Genomic DNA, 16,378 nt, shown 5'->3' with positions numbered 1-16,378 from the left:
ATAAGCAGTCCAACTACACTTTCAATTGTTGATAAAAACTAGAATACAACCTAGAGCATACCACTATAGCCTTTCTCTTTCCAAAATCTCCCACCTTTCTCCTTTCTCTTGCTGCCACCCTCCTCCTGGCCTTTGTTCTCTTTATTCAAATAATCTTTATTATTCAGCCATTTACATCATGCCACCCACACCAGGGCTCAAAAAGGGGGTGAGGGGTGCTATGCAGCTTAGTATGAACTAACTGCTGGCACTGACTTTAAGTTTTATTTCCACAAAACACTGCCTCAACTAGATCCACCTTTTCTCTTCACTGTGCTGCTCAAACCTCTTTATTGCAAAGCCTTCTCCAACAACCTAACCCAGTCTCCCTTCATCCTTCCTTTACCCTTTGCACCATTTGCTTCCACTGTTAACAGCAGTCTTTCGTGTTCTATAAACTCTCTTAAGAACCTATCTGCAGAAAAAGTTTTCATGCTAAACACACTATTTGCTAAATTATTATTAAAATATCTCTGAACCTATCTTGTCAACTACATTCATCAAAATGGCTGTACATGAGGCCGAGTCAAATGGATCACTGGAGGTTGGGAGTTTGAGATCAGCCTGGTCAACATACTAAAAATACAAAAAAAAGGGCCGGGCGCGGTGGCTCAAGCCTGTAATCCCAGCACTTTGGGAGGCCGAGGCGGGCGGATCACGAGGTCAGGAGATCGAGACCATCCTGGCTAACATGGTGAAACCCTGTCTCTACTAAAAATACAAAAAGAAATTAGCCGGGCGTGGTGACGGGTGCCTGTAGTCCCAGCTACTCCAGAGGCTGAGGCAGGAGAATGGCGTGAACCCGGGAGGCGGAGCTTGCAGTGAGCCGAGATCACGCCACTGCACTCCAGTCTGGGCGACAGAGCGAGACTCCGTCTCAAAAAAAAAAAAAAAAATACAAAAAAAATAAGGCCAGGTGTAGTGGCTCATGCCTGTAATCCCAGTATTTTGGGAGGCCGAGGTGGGCGGATCACAAGGTTAGGAGTTGGAGACCAGCCTGGCCAGTATGGTGAAACCCCATCTCTATTAAAAATACAAAAATCAGCTGGGCGTGGTGGCACTCACCTGCACTCCAGCCTGGGCGACAGGGCGAGATTCCGTATCAAAACAAAACAAAATTAGCCAGGCATGGTGGCGGCTCCTGTAGTCCCAGCTACTCAGGAGGCAGAGGCAGGAGAATCTCCTGAACCCAGGAGGCAGAGGTTGCAGTGAGCTGAAACAGCGCCACTGCGCTCCAGCCTTGGTGACAGAGTGAGGATTTGTCTCAAGAAAAAAAAAAGGGTTGTACACACATCATGACTGTATACACAACCAATCTGGTGACTAAAACCATCAGAGCTATCAAAATAATAACTTGTGGGCTGGGCACAGTGGCTCACGCCTGTAATCCCAGCACTTTGGGAGTCTGAGACGGGAGGATCACAAGGTCAGGAGATCAAGACCATACTGGCTAACACGGTGAAACCCCGTCTCTACTAAAAATACAAAAAAATTAGCCAGGCGCCTGTAGTCCCAGCTACTCAGGAGACTGAAGCAGGAGAATGGCGTAAACCTGAGAGGCGGAGCTTGCAGTGAGCTGAGATTGTGCCACTGCCGCACTCCAGCCTAGGCGACAGAGCGAGACTCCGTCTCAAAAAAAATAAAATAAAATAAAATAACTTGTTATGTGCAAACAGATCTCATCTATTCCAATGTTTGTACACAGACATTTAGTATCTCATCAGGATATTTCCATTATTTAAGATTGTCATTGAATTGCAGCATCACTACCCTTGGGCTCCAATTCCAGCAACATACCACACAAATACACAAACACACCTGCCTGCCCTTCTCCATGGTCTTTAAATCAACATGTCTATTTCCAAACATCCCCTAGGTGAGTAAGGGAAGAAAGCATCACCACCTATTAATTCACCCTAATCATAGGGCAGCTAGTAGCACAGAATTGTAAATGGAGGCTATTAAAGCAGCAAATGGTCCATGAGTTAGTTACACAGGAATATCAGAGAGCAGTGGTCAGCTAGTCAGGTTATTTATCGAGCACCTACTATATATTGGGGTACAGTTCTAAATGTTAGGGAGAGAGAAAAAATATATATATTCTAATGGGAAAAGACATGTAAATAATTTACAAAGTCAAAAAATAATTACAAGCTCATCCAAGCAAAATCTAATTTACCATTCTTAGAATACTGTCATGGGGGCAACTGGTGGTAAGGTGCTCAATGTCACCTTACCTGAAAAGAAAGCATCAGTCATAAACGGGCTGCTTTCAACCGCTACGAAAAGCAGAACAGCAGAAGGCAGCCTTAAAACGATAATGGCCATGGCTTGGCTGGGCACGGTGGCTCACGCCTGTAATCCCAGTAATTTGGGAGGCTGAGGTGGGCAAATCTGTTGAGCTCAGGAGTTCGAGACCAGTGTGGCCAACATGGCAAAACCCCATCTCTACTAAAAATACAAAAATTAGCCAGGCATGGTGGTGCACACCTGTAATCCCAGCAACTCAGTGGCTGAGGCAGAACTGCTTGAACCCAGGAGGCAGAGGTTGCAGTGAGCTGTGATCGCACCACTGCCCTCCAGCCTGGGTGACAGAGTGTGACTCTGTCTCACAAAAAAAAAAAAAAAAAAAAAAAAAAAAAAAAAAACCGGCCAGGCGCAGTGGCTCACGCCTGTAATCCCAGCACTTTGGGAGGCCGAGATGGGCGGATCACGAGGTCAGGAGATCAAGACCATCCTGGCTAACAGGGTGAAACCCGGCCCCTACTAAAAATACAAAAAAAAAAAAAAAAAAATAGCCGGGCGTAGTGGCGGGCGCCTGTAGTCCCAGCTACTTGGGAGGCTAAGGCAGGAGAATGGCGTGAACCCGGGAGGCGGAGCCTGCAGTGAACCAAGATCGTGCCACTGCACTCCAGCCTGGGCGACTGAGCAAGACTCCGTCTCAAAAAAAAAAAGAAGGAAAAAAAAAAACAAAAAAACAGCAACAACAACAAAAAACACCATGGCTTATTTGAAAGACAAAAAAGACTAAGAAGCATGGCTAAAAGGGTAATTAAAAGGAAGAGCGGGGAAAAGAAGAAGGAACTTATCTGAATGGGGTCTTGTCTATAAGTCATTTTTCAGCATAGGAATGCTGTAATCTAATCGATGTTGCCAAATATAAAGGGCAACAGAAGGCAGTGAGACTAGCTAGGTTTCTTCAGTAGTCTGAGTGGTACAAATGGTACCTTAGACTAGGGTAGTAGCAGTGAAGATGATAAAAAGTGTCAGATGCCAAAATATTTTGGCAACAGATGGAACCTACTTAACTCTTTAACACTACCTAAACCACTGCATAATTTAAAGTTATCAGGCTACCTGGTGACGTAAATTGTAGAGTTGCCTTAAATTGTTATGTCTAACAATAGGGACCTCAGTTAAAGAAACCCGGCATGAAACTAGGGCTGGGATGTTTAGCTGAATCGTCTCAGGCAAGTCTATTTCCACAACCTGCCAGAAAGGGTTGTTGAGGCAGAATTTAAAGGTAATAACATAGCATCTAGCAAAGCTCCTGACCCTTAACAAGCACTCGAGTAGTAGCTATTAATCACCTTTTCACAAGTTTAGATCTTACTTCCCTAGCTAGATTATCATCATTTGCAAATGGATTTTTTTCATTCCTCAAAATAAAGGTAGATGTTGGCTAGAATCAGGGTCATTTAAGAAACTTGCAGTTGCTTTTAATTAACTTCATGCTTCTTCAATTGTTAACATCAATTAACCCATTTTTGTAAGTCCACATACAAATATAAAGTCTACAATACTATTTAACCTAGAGAAACTAATCATTGCTGTATCAGTATTAAAAAAACAATGCCAAATACCTAAAACTATCTCAACCTAAGATATTCCTCCAGACAGAGGTGCTTCAATCTTGTCTGATCTATAAATAATGCAAAGGAGGCACGAGGCACTTTCCCAGCATTTAGTTATATATAACTAGAATGGCACTTCAATTAAAAATTCACTTTGGACAGAATTGTAACAAGTAGAATCTCTCAAAAGGTAACACAGTAGAGATAGTTTCCAAAGTATGCGCCCTTGAAGAATATACTTAGGAAAGGGGTATTCACATCCACAAATGAATACAAAGTGTATCCAAAACAACTTGGGATTTATATTTTCTCTACAATGTTTCAATTACTTCACTTTCTCTAAAATCTAGTTCTTTGTTGTGCTAAAGCAAATCCACCAGATCCTACCCACAGTAAAGCATCCTTTTAAAAAAAGCAGACAATGGCCAGACACAGTGGCTCACCCCTATAATCCCAGCAATTTGGGAAGCCAAGGCAGGAAGACTGCTTGAGGCCAAGAGTTCAAGATTAGCTTGGACAACATAGTGAGACAACACCTCTACAAGTTTAAAAATTAACCTAGCATGGTGGTGCCCTCGTAGTCCCAGCTGCTTAGGAAGCTGAGGCAGGAAGATCACATAAGCCCAGGAGTTCAAGGTTAGTAAGCTTTGATCATGACACTGCACCCCAGCAAGGGCAACAGAGTGACACACAGCCTCCAAAAATAATAATAATTATTAAAACAATTTACTTAAGGCTGGGCGCAGTGGCTCACGCCTGTAATCCTAGCACTTTGGGAGGCTGAGGCGGGTGGATCACGAGGTCAGGAGATCGAGACTATCCTGGATTACAGGGTGAAACCCCGTCTCTACTAAAAAAAAATACAAAAAAAATTAGCTGGGCATGGTGGTGGGTGCCTGTACTCCCAGCTACTCAGGAGGCTGAGGCAGGAGAATGGTGTGAACCTGGGAGGCGGAGCTTGTAGTGAGCCAAGATCGTGCCATTGCACTCCAGCCTGGGCAACAGAGACTCCCTCTCAAATAAATAAATAAACAAACAAATAAATAAATTAAATTAAATTAAATTAAATAAACCATTTACTTAAAAGTAGGCTGGGTGTGGTGGCTCACACCTGTACTCCCAGCACTTTGGGAGGCCGAGTCTGAGGTCAGGAGTTTGAGACCAGCCTGGCCAACATGGTGAAACCCCATCTCTACTAAAGATACAAAAATTAGCTAGGCATGGTGGCACGCACCTGTAATCCCAGCTACTCAGGGGGCTGAGGCAGGAGTATCACTTGAACCCAGGAGGCAGAGGTTGCAGAGAATCAAGATCACACCACTGCACTCCAGCCTGGGCAACAGAGGGAGACTCCGTTTCAAAAAAATGTACTGAAAAGTCAAAAAAAGCAAATGATGATATGACCAATATATCCTAGTGGCTGTATATCAATAGCTACCATTGGAAATATTTTTTTCCCCCTTTTTGGTTTTTTCAGACAGGGTCTCTGTTGCCCAGGCTGGAGTGCGGTGGCATGATCACAGGTCATTGCAGCCTTGACCTCCTGGGACCACAGGTGCACGCCACCATGCCTGGCTAATCTGTTACCTTTTTGGTACAGATGGGGGTCTATGTTTCCCAGGTTGGTTTCAATCAATCCTTCCACCTCAGCCTCCCAAAGTGCTGGGACTACAGATGTGAGCAACCACACCCTGCCAGAAGTATCTTTTAAAAGGCAACAAAATGCAAAGTCTCCTATTAATCAGGTAGTACCAAAAAATTACGACCCCAGAAAAGGACTCGGATCAGGACAGAGAAACACAGAAAGAAACGTAGAAAGTTTTAGGACAAGAGTTAATTCCTAGGTCAGTCGAAAAGAACGCCTGATTATCTACAGAAGTTTCTCCATTATATTTAAAAACTATATTAATAAGACTATATTCTAAGCAGCCTACAGCAATGCAATTTTGGAATTTATTTATTAAACAAGGCAACTGTACAAATGGAAACATTTCCAAGTGTCTACTGGCACTCAAAATCACTGTGTTACTAATGGGTTATAAACTATCTTCCTCTAATGATGTATCTTTACTGTAAGGTTTCTGGAAAACATCTATAAATAAGTTACAGTGGTCACCTACCATAACTGGTATATTTTGATGGCAACAATTAAGTAACCTACAATGTCAGTTTAATGATTCTTTTTCAAAATGTTAAAAAATGGATCTGATACCACTAGCTAAATTCTGCAGTGGTCCCTCAGTACATATAGGGGACTGGTTCCAGGAACCCATACCAAAATCCATGAATCCTCAACTCTCTTAAATAGCATAGTGTTTGCATATAACCCATGAACATTCTCTCACACACTGGTGTATTGCTATTTTTTTATTGGGTTTTTTTGGAGTATCTTCAATCCTCAGCTAGCTGAAACTGTTAAGGCAGGACCCATGGTACAGAGGGCCCACTGTATTAACTTTCTGTAGTTCAGATACCTCATTGCTTACTAGATCATTCTGTATTTTCACTTACTGCTACTTTATTGCTACTTGGCAAAAATATTCTATTCTTTTATACGAGATTAAAGGATTTTGGGCCAGGCAAGGTGGCTCATGCCAGTAATCCTTGTACTTTGGGAAGCTGAAGTAGGAGGATGGCTTGAGGCCACGAGTTCAAGACCAACCTGCCAGCCACAGTGGCTCATGTCTGTCCTCCCAGCACTTTGGGAGGTCAAGACGGGCAGATCACTTGAGGTCAGGAGTTTGAGACCGGCCTGGCCAACATAACCCTGTCTTTACTAGATATACAAAAATTAGCCTGGCGTGGTGGTACGCGCCTGTTTTCCCAGCTACTCGGTGGCTGCAGCTGCAGCAGGAGAATCGCTTGAGCCCAGGAGGCAGATGTTGCAGTGAGGCAAGATCGTGCCCACCACACTCCAGCCTGGGTGACAGAGACTTTGTCTCAAAAAACAAATAATAAAAACTAAAAGATTTCTAAGGTACCTCTTTCTAGAGCTCAAAATGCCCCTCAAATTCAACTGCTGAAACTAAAATTTTGACAACTCAAAGGTTACCAGTAAATCTGAATTCCCTCTAAAATAGAAAGCACTCTTTTAAGGGAAAAATCTGACATGATTTGAAAAGAAATATCTAAATTCCCAAATTCTCTTTGTAAAGACTTATATTCTTTCAAGTAGCATACTTTTTTACTGTTAGACTTCCATCATACTCAATTATGCAAACCAGTTGGAGGTATTCACGCAATATTCTACCAAAAGGAAGACTTGGCCGGATGCAGTGGCACACGTCTGCAATTCCAGCACTTTGCGGGACTGAGGCAGGCAGATCATCTGAGGTCAGGAGTTCATGACCAGCCTGGCCAACATGTTGAAGCCTTGTCTCTACCAAAAATACAAAATTTAGCCAGGTGTGGTGGTGCATGCCTGTAACCCCAGCTACCGGAGAGGCTGAGGTACGAGAATTGCTTGAACCTGGGAGGCGGAGATTGCAGTGAGCCAAGATCACACCACTGCACTCCTGCCTAGGTGACAGAATGAGATTCTATCTCCCAAAAAAAAAGAAAAGAAGACTTACGAGTTTTATTTTTCTCTTTAAGGCTTGCTTAAAAGTGACAGACGTCACGGTAAGGGAAGGGGGAAAACTCAGGAGGGAGGGGAAAAAAAATCAGTCTGAAGATTTTTTAAGTTTGTCTGGAATTACCCACAGGATATACAAGCCAGATAAAGCAAATTTAACAAACGTGGCACAGTGAGCTATCCTGTACAAAAGTTCTCCCCAGGTGTATTGCTTGATACATTCTATGGGTTTAAATTAGGCCCCAACTCTTCAACTATAAAATGCAGAATCACTTCAGTCACAGAACTTAATAAAGCTAGTTTAAAGGAGTTATATAAACTGTAATTTAAAATATTAAAATCTCTTTCTGGCCGGGTGTGGTGGCTCGTGCCTATAATCCCAGCACTTTGGGAGGCCGAGGCAAGTGGATCACCTGAGGTCAGGAGTTCTAGACCAGCCTGGCCAACATGGCGAAACCCCATCTGTACTAAAAATACAAAAATTAGCTGGACATAGCGCCAGGTGCCTATAATCCCAGCTACTCGGGAGGCTGAGGCATGAAAATCACTTGAACCTAAGGGGTGGAGGCTGCAGTGAGCCGAAATCACACCACTTCAGTCTGGGCAAAAAGAGAGAAACTCGGTCAGAAGAGAAGAGAAGATTTCCTTTTTTAAAAAGCTGGAAAAATTACCAGGTCCTTACCTAACATCTGGTATTTTTAAATCAAATATTGCCACTCACCATAAAATCTTTTGTTTCATCAACTAGAAATGTATCACAATGTCTTTTGTGAATTATTTTAGAAAAAGGGATGGCTCAGGTACGGCCAGGAAGTATGAGAGCCCTTACCACAGTTACTTTTCTTAAATCTTTTCACATCCCTATAAATTTAAACAGACAAAAAACATCACTAAGCCAGATGTTTCTAAGAACCAACTGCTAGGAATTCTACCATGCTGCCTTTTAGATGTGGAATCCTATCAACTATACATGCAAAGAGTATCACTACAATGCTTGCACAGTGATATGGAAAAAAAAGAAAAAAAACACCTGCCTAAATCAGTACTTCAAAAAATGTTTGGTAACTCTTAGGCACAATAAGAAAAAAACTTGATATTAAAGACAGTGAACATGAAAACTGAAGGGAAAAAAAGGACAACTTACCAGTTTAACAGCCTCCTGAGCTGCTTCTTTTGTACAGAAAGTGACAAACGCATAACCTCTATTGAGACCAGTGAGTGGATCCATCATTAGACGAAGATCCCATATAGGTCCAGCTTTCTCAAATAAAGGAACAAGTTCATCCTCAAATAGATCTCTTGGGATCTTTCCCACAAATATCTGCAAATTAAATATTAAGTAAAAACCATGGAGAATTGCTTTAGGAAACCAGACACCTGTGCTTTCACTACAAAAGGTACAAGTTTTTAGTTGCTTTACCTCAGTGCCAACAGAAGGCTGCTGACCTGAATAAACGGAATCTGGAGGTGGTCCCCCATACTTCCTCTGTCCAGTGGTCACATCAAGTGTGTAGCCTGTTCTTTCCAAGAGTGCCTTGAAAAGTTCAAACGTCATTAATACATTTAATTCACTAGACCACACCCATACGTTTAGCAGTTAACATCCACCTTGCTCAAATCTTTCCAATTATCTTGGCATGTTCCCTCATAAACAAGTTTGTGATATCTGTTTCAAAATTTCCCCTTAATGTGTACTTGTTATACTTCTAAATTATTACCAAAATTCCAGGGTCTTGTTCAAATTACTTTCTAGTCTCTACTTAATTGAATAGTGTGCTTAATGGACAACAAAAAGATCAATCCATTAGCAACTTTCAAGACAGAATGTATTACTCTGTTAACACCACCTTAAAAAATGATTGTACCTAATTTGGTTGAGTATCTTTCAAGTCTGGATCTTTTACCCAATAAATTCCGTATAACCCCACTCTGGTTATACGCCATTCTGGGCATTGTGCCAACCTCAGAAGAAATTACACTTCCCAAACCAAGTCTAGAAACTTGGGAGCTACAGCGAAAAAAATCTCCTATTATTATTTGACATTTATGTGCCATATTTCATGGGATAGCATGGGTCATTCAGAAAAAGTAACAGCCAAAATGACTTTTAAAACTTTATGAGACTGCAACATTACATAACCTCTACATTTTAATTCCCAAAAAGTACTGTTAAAATTTACACAACTCATATTTACTCAAAGCATTAAGAATTTATTCCTATTCTAGGCAAAGTATAGAAAGAAGTATAGGCTGGGTGTGGTGGCTCACACCTGTAATTCCAACACTTTGGGAGGCCGAGGCGGGTGGATCACAAGGTCAGGAGTTCAAAACCAGGCTGGCCAAGATGGTGAAACCCCGTCTCCACTAAAAATACAAATAATTAGCCCGGCGTGGTGGCACACACCTGTAATCCCAGCTACTCCAGAGGCTGAGGCAGAGAACTGCTTAAACCTGGAGGGGCAGAGGTTGCAGTGAGCCAAGACAGCGTCACTGCACTCCAGCCTGGGTGACAGAGCGAGACTCCATCACAAAAAACAGAAAACAAAAAACAAACAAAAAAAGAAGCATAGTCCTCCATTATCTGAAGGAAAAAAGTCAAATTATTCCCCTTCTCCAGTGTCTCAACCACGAAGCACAAAAGTGGTTTCCCAAACAAAACCAATTCCATTAGCTAATACATTCTGAAATAAAAACAGACTAACCCTAGCCATCTGACAAAATGTATCAAAATGCTATTATTTAGAGTCACCTCGGTCTCTGAAAATTACTAGACAGACTTTTAAAACTTCTAACTCAAAGGACACTAAATGTTTATGAAAAATAATGTAATTCATAAAAACATTCATAAACTTGCTCACATCTATGACTATAACATAAACTAAATCAGTAATAGCTCATCTTTCCATTTTCTCACATGTAATCCCTGTGCTATAAAGGAGTTTTTTAACCTTAATCGTTATGACCCAAATAACACTTTTTGTCAATCCATAAAAACAGAAAGGAAAAACTTATTCCCTCTGTCAGACTTCCTCTAAAAATGTCTCTATGCCATCTTACCACAACTTAGGTCCCATTAAAAATTTAAGCGGACGGGTGTGGTGGCTCACACCTGTAATCTCAGGACTCTGTGAGGCTGAGGAGGGTGGGTCATGAGGTCAAGAGATCGAGACCCTCCTGGCCAACATGCTGAAACCTCATCTCTGCTAAAAATACAAAAATTAGCTGGGTCTGGTGGTGTCAGCCTGTATTCCCAGCTACTCAGGAGGCTGAGGCAGGAGAATTGATTGAACCCGCAAGGTGGAGGTTGCAGTGAGCCAAGATCATACCACTGCACTCCAGCCTGGGCGACAGAGTGAGACTGTCTCCCCACCAAAAAAAAAAAAAAAAAAAATTAAGCCATCCCTTTCCAAAATAAACTGAAAGTCACAAACTGAAAGTTTAAAAATTTTAGTAAGTTCTATCTAGCTCACAAATGCAGACTTAATTACAACTGAATTACAATCGAGACAACTATACACCACTTTTATGGAAAAACTAGATTTACAGATAAAACTCAATTCACTCACAGCTAGATCTGTGAAAGCCTCAAATTCATGGCTATCTTTAAACAGCTAAATCCATATACCAACCTTTTCCATATTCTAGGCTTTCCCTGTGTCCACACCAATACAACAATGCTCAAGGCCTATACCCTTAACTGATTTTCTTAAACCATATGCTTGGCTCAACAGCACTGGCACACTACAAAGCACACCAGATTAAAAAGTAATATGATCACCACATTGTCTATAAATAAGAAAACTCACCAATATAAAGATCAAAACTGAGCTGAATTTGAAGCCATTCAGTATAATCTTAAACCAAAAAAAAGAGCCTTCCCTTCCTAGCCTCAGTTTCTCATTTACATATACACACTAAACAATCTTACTGTTAAAGCTGCTTTGAGAAACAATCTAATAATCCATACTGACGGAAGTGGAGGGCAGCAGGGTTAACATTCTAAATTCACTGGGGTTTGAGACTCCTAAGAAAAACAGTTGCCAAGTGTACATTCTCCACCAGTATTCAACTATCAGTAAGCTGGCTTTCCAGCTTTTCAAAAAATAATCTAGAGGTATGATGAGTGTATTTCTTTTAATCTTTTATCGGAACTACCAATAGAAAATTTAAACATCAGTAGCTGGATAACATGATAAACTTCACAGCAAATTGCTTTAGAAACAAATAGTTAAAAGAAATGGAAAAAAAAACAGGAATTAGGAGAGATTGATGAATTATCTCAACATCTAACATACATCCATTTCATACCCAAGGAATATTTACCAAAATTAGAAAAGTTAAAAGAACTTTAAAACTAAAGGGAGTATAGAAAGACATACCTTAATTTTTGCCTCATCTGGTCCTTTACTAGAGTCTGCTACTTTGGTCCCTTGTTTTTCTCTCTGCCTATAAGTCTTCATGACTCCACATAAAAAGGCACTTTTGTTCTGCAAAAAAATGTTCCATTAATATTTAACAATAACCATATCTGAGTCTAATAAAATTTAGCAGACAGTATCAAAACTACTCAAATTTTTTAATTCTTTTCACACTGACATTAACATTACCTGAACATGAGAGAGATCACTGTCTTTAAACTGTTGAAGAACTGCCAATGCACCGTCTTCATTGAATTCTTTTAAAGCTTCAATAGCTCTTTCATCTAAATCACTATGTGCAACTAGCCCTGGAAAAAATAAAGGTTATCAGCTTTTAATATTTTTAGAAAAGATTTTTTTGAGAAGACTATGTTGGCAATACAGGTACATGTGTGCCTTTACAATTCTTCTACTCCCCTTATTCATATCTGAAAAAAAAAAACACACTTCAGCCACTCAGAACTGCATCCTGAACTAAATAGGCCCTGCCAACCACACTTGTAATAATGAGCTAATTTCTTTTACATCTTTTATCTCCAAAGTCTGATAGCTCTGAGCACTACAGTATGTCTACAGTATACAGGCTTACAAGACCTAGAATCAACCAACAAAGTACCAAGCATGACAACTCAACCTCTACTCATTTCAAATATCACCAGAAAAAGTTAACAGCCGCACCAAAAAGACAAGAAAACGAGTCTACAGTTACCAAGTTATTTAAGAAGAATCCTACTATAAAAATACTCAAAAAAGTCACATGGCCTGTTCCCAACATTAGCAGCTGTTGCTACTATCATATACTTACTTATCCATCAGGCCAGCATGCAAGCCAGCCTTTAGCTCCTAACCTTCTCTTCTTCCCTCCCTCTATACATCTTAACCTCTACTTCAAACTTAAATTAACCAGCGATCACAACAAGCAAAACTCCAGTTCCCACACTTATTGGAAACCACAAAAAGTTGCTATTTTAGCTCAAAGCCAGAAATCCAATAGAAAAATTTCATAATGTAATTTTGCAAGTGTTAGTTCTTACCTGCAACGTAAATTTCATCTAGTTTTTCAGCAACTTTCTGTGGTAAACCAGCATCAAGCAATGTCTGAAAATTTTCTGAATGGATAACTGCAGAAGTAGTATCCATGGGCTCTTCAGTACCATTTCCATTAACATGTTCTGTAGCCATGTTTCCAGAGATCTGTTCAAACGCAATAAGCAAAATTAAACTAGGATCTTCAAAAAGAATAGAAGACAATATGAGAGCCCCATCTTTACTTTCTCTACCATTGACTACACCAGCTAGCCTGTGCCTCCCTTTAAAAAAAGCCTTACAGTCACTATCGCCAGACAAGCCAGATTTGGAGCACAGGGCACAGAAGGACCGATTCACTATATTCTTCCTTAGCACCTCCCCTGACTCACCTGCTAACACTCCCTAGGAAAAACCATATTACAAATACAGCCCAATCAGCACGGGTACGAGCCAGCTTGTCACATGCAGCTGTGCCCGTTCGGAAAATGAGGTGTGTGTGGAGAAAGCAAAACTGGGCTCGTCTCTCTCAAAGATAAACCCCCAAAGTGCGCGCTTTTCCCGCCTGCCGCTTATAGATCGGTAACAACAGCCAGCGAAGAACAAAGCGCTCATACAAGCCACCTTCCCACCACCCAATTTCTCCACCCTTCAACCCCGCACCCCAAAGCCCGCCCCTGACTCCGCACCGAGAGCGGCAGTCTCACCACTGCGGCCGCCAGGAGCCCATTAGAAACACGTGCTCTGCGCCTTCCAATGTCCTACAACTTCCTTCAACGGAAACCCAACGAATCCCAAACCAAGACGACCATCACTGGTTCCCAACATCAACCCGAAGCCGCAGTCGGAGCCCCCAGAAAGCTGCAGCAGCACAATCTCGCCCCTAAACACCGAGGCAGTGGCGGCGCCAGGCCACAGGCTCTCCCCGCCCCCCAGCGCTGCCGTCTCCGCCGTGACACATGGCTCTCCGCCCCGGGCGCTCCCCGGGCGCCGGCGACCCCCGGCCGCCCGCCCGCCCGGCCGAGACGTGACCCGTGGCGCGCGGTGCAGGTCCCCACCCCTTACCCCTCCGTGCAGTGACTGCGGCGCCGGCCCGGCAACCCAGCAGCGTGAGGGCGTTCCGTGAACAGCCCAACGCCCGCGGAACTGTGAGCACCGCCCAAGCTCGCCGCACGGCTGCGGGACGAGACCCACTCCTCTCCGCCCACTCCCGCGCCGCGGCGACCGCCACGACAGCACCAACTCTGAAGCCGCTCGCGGTCCGTGCGGGCCACGGGACCGTGGAGGCGCCTCCTCCCAGAGCGCCGCAGACAAAGCCCGAACGGCAGCAGCACATGGAGAGGAGGAAGTGGCGGCGCGGGCTGCGGCCTACTCCCAGGCAGCCCCAGTCAACGTGCTCTTCTCCCCCTTGGAATCCATTTTCCAGAAAAGCCGGTTTCTCCCCGCGCCACCCTCCCCCAGCTCACTCCACAATGTCATGGAGCTCCCCTCCCAGACCCGGGTTCTGGCGGTCGTTACCTCCCCGTTGGGCTGAGGCGGAGGAATCCTGTCCGATGGTATCGGGTTGCGGGAAACGCGTGCTCGCTGCTCCCTGTGTCCGGCGCGAGTGGAGCTGTTGTAAAATGGCGGCCGAAGCTCACGCCGCTGGCAGCAAACCCGATCCAGTTCCACTCGCCTCCGAGCGCGCTCCCGGTGCGCGCGCGCGCCCCCGCGTGACCCCCCTTCCTTTCCCTTCCCTTCCCTCCCCTCTCTCGCGCGTCCGCTTCACTCACTCACTCCCTCAGCCCCTGCCCTCCTCCAGCTCCTCCTTCTCCCACTACCACCACCACCACCACTAGCCTCTGTCCGCCTTCTCTCAGCCTGTCTTATTCCCGCCCCCCCTTCCTTTCCCCCACCGCTCCCACTCCCCTCTGCGGTCGCTCAGGCACGAGTGGCCGCCTTTCCCCTTCTGGCTTGCACGCTCCCTCACTCCCTCCCTTGCTTGCTCGCACTCTCGGCCCCGTCCCCCAGTCCCTGCCGAGTCGGCTCCTCTCTTTCTCTCTCCCGCGCTGACGTGACGACGTAGCCTACGCCTCGGGACGCGCGCCCGCGGGCTCCGCCCCCCACGCCGCACCGCCTTCCCCGCTCCTCACCGCTTAGGTGGGGGGTGGGGGAGGCACAAGACCCCGCCCTTCCGCTCCGGCGGCGGCGGCGGCGGAGGGGCCGAGACTGAATGAAAGGCCCGCCCCTTCCCCTCCCGACACTCCCCCTCCCGCTCCCCTCCAGGCGGGGTGGGCCGGCTCAGCGTGTCCCACTCGTTCTCCTTTGTCAGGAGACTGGCATCTCACCACCCCGCCCCGCCCCACCCCCACCGCGACACCACGCGCACGCCACCCCCACCGAGCTCCCGCCCGCCCCATCCCTGCCCAGTCCGGGGCTGGCGTTGCAGAGTGCTGTGGGCGCTGAGTGCGACTGCCGCTTCCCGGAGGGCACCCACCGGTCTGTGCGCGCCGGGCCCCCGCCCCCGGCTCCGCGACCGCGTAGCCGTTCCAGGCGGTGTCCACGCCACTGCCACCGCCCCGCACTCTCCTCCTCGGGAAGCTGCAGGCGCACGTGTCCCCCGGGGCGGGGCGAGGCAGACAATGGGGCCGCGGGGGAGGGGAGCGGCGCGGAGACCCGCGGACCTTTGGTCTGCCGGACCGGCGGTACTTGAGTGCGAGAGTCGCCCCTCGAGACTCGGTCTCTCCAGCTGGACAATGGGGCCTCCTCGCAGCCGCGCGGCTCGGCTTTCACGGGAACCTTGGGCGAAGGGAGGGGCGCCCCAGGCTTGGACGAGGAAACCCCGGCTGCTTTTGAAGGGGGAATAGGGCTGGCTCCAGTGGAGCGAGGAGCGGCTCCTGCCTTGGGATGACACGAAGGCCAGATTTGGAAGCGAAACCGCCCGGTGGTGAAGGGTTGTGCAATACTCCGTTTCAGTCCCTGGCCTTTTAAGCAGTTAAGGGCTTCCTCCTGGCACAGTTTGAGCAACTTGAAACAGCACAACGCTGCGTGGTTAGAACAACTTTGAGAAAAATGTCTCTTTTAAAAAAAAAAAAAAAAAAACCTTGGCAACTAAGTCTTAGGTGAAGTGACATTTCCTTTGTAATCGTTTACTAGGTACAAGAAAGAAGACAAAGGCATTTGAATTACAGACGCGATATGGATACTAATTTTATACCGGGCAGCTGTAATGAAAAATAGTAATGTCCTTTTGATTAAAAAGCTTATTTTTAAGAGCTTACTGGTTCCCCAGATGAACTCTGTACTATAACAAATCAGTGGTTTGAGGAAAAGTTAGATAAGCGCTCTTCAAAGTGCACAAGCACATAAAATGCTAGATTATTTTCATAGCTACCTGGATCAAATATGAAGTACGTTTTACCCAAAGCACCACATAGCCAACCTGTTTAGTAAGGATTTGAGATCACCACCCCAGATTCCTTACTGTC

General features: G+C 45.0%; 1 protein-coding gene across 16 annotated transcripts in view; it reads right to left on the bottom strand.

The window, feature by feature from the left end:
- SYNCRIP (synaptotagmin binding cytoplasmic RNA interacting protein) overlaps positions 1-15,799 on the bottom strand; it is a 36,556-nt gene extending 20,757 nt beyond the window's left edge. For 5 of the 16 annotated variants that reach the window (XM_045391206.3, XM_045391207.3, XM_005552426.5 and 2 more), the window contains exons 1-6: positions 14,430-14,972; positions 12,920-13,079; positions 12,075-12,193; positions 11,847-11,954; positions 8,888-9,001; positions 8,612-8,788 (exon numbers count right to left, since the gene is read on the bottom strand). In XM_045391206.3, coding sequence (XP_045247141.1) covers positions 8,612-8,788; positions 8,888-9,001; positions 11,847-11,954; positions 12,075-12,193; positions 12,920-13,067 — 666 coding nt within the window. In that variant the 5' untranslated portion in view covers positions 13,068-13,079; positions 14,430-14,972. Of the gene's footprint in view, positions 1-8,611; positions 8,789-8,887; positions 9,002-11,846; positions 11,955-12,074; positions 12,194-12,919; positions 13,080-13,976; positions 14,158-14,429; positions 14,973-15,387; positions 15,478-15,574 lie in introns of those variants that run through there. The other 11 variants (XM_074037553.1, XM_005552429.5, XM_074037555.1 and 8 more) reach the window with 5 other exon arrangements.
- Between the last annotated feature and the right edge of the window lie 579 nt (positions 15,800-16,378).

The sequence above is a fragment of the Macaca fascicularis genome, chromosome 4, assembly GCF_037993035.2.
Source record: "Macaca fascicularis isolate 582-1 chromosome 4, T2T-MFA8v1.1".
Classification (NCBI taxonomy): Eukaryota; Metazoa; Chordata; class Mammalia; order Primates; family Cercopithecidae; genus Macaca; species Macaca fascicularis.
The sequence above is the reverse complement of the archived record's forward strand: the minus strand, read 5'-3'. Positions and strand labels throughout refer to the sequence as shown.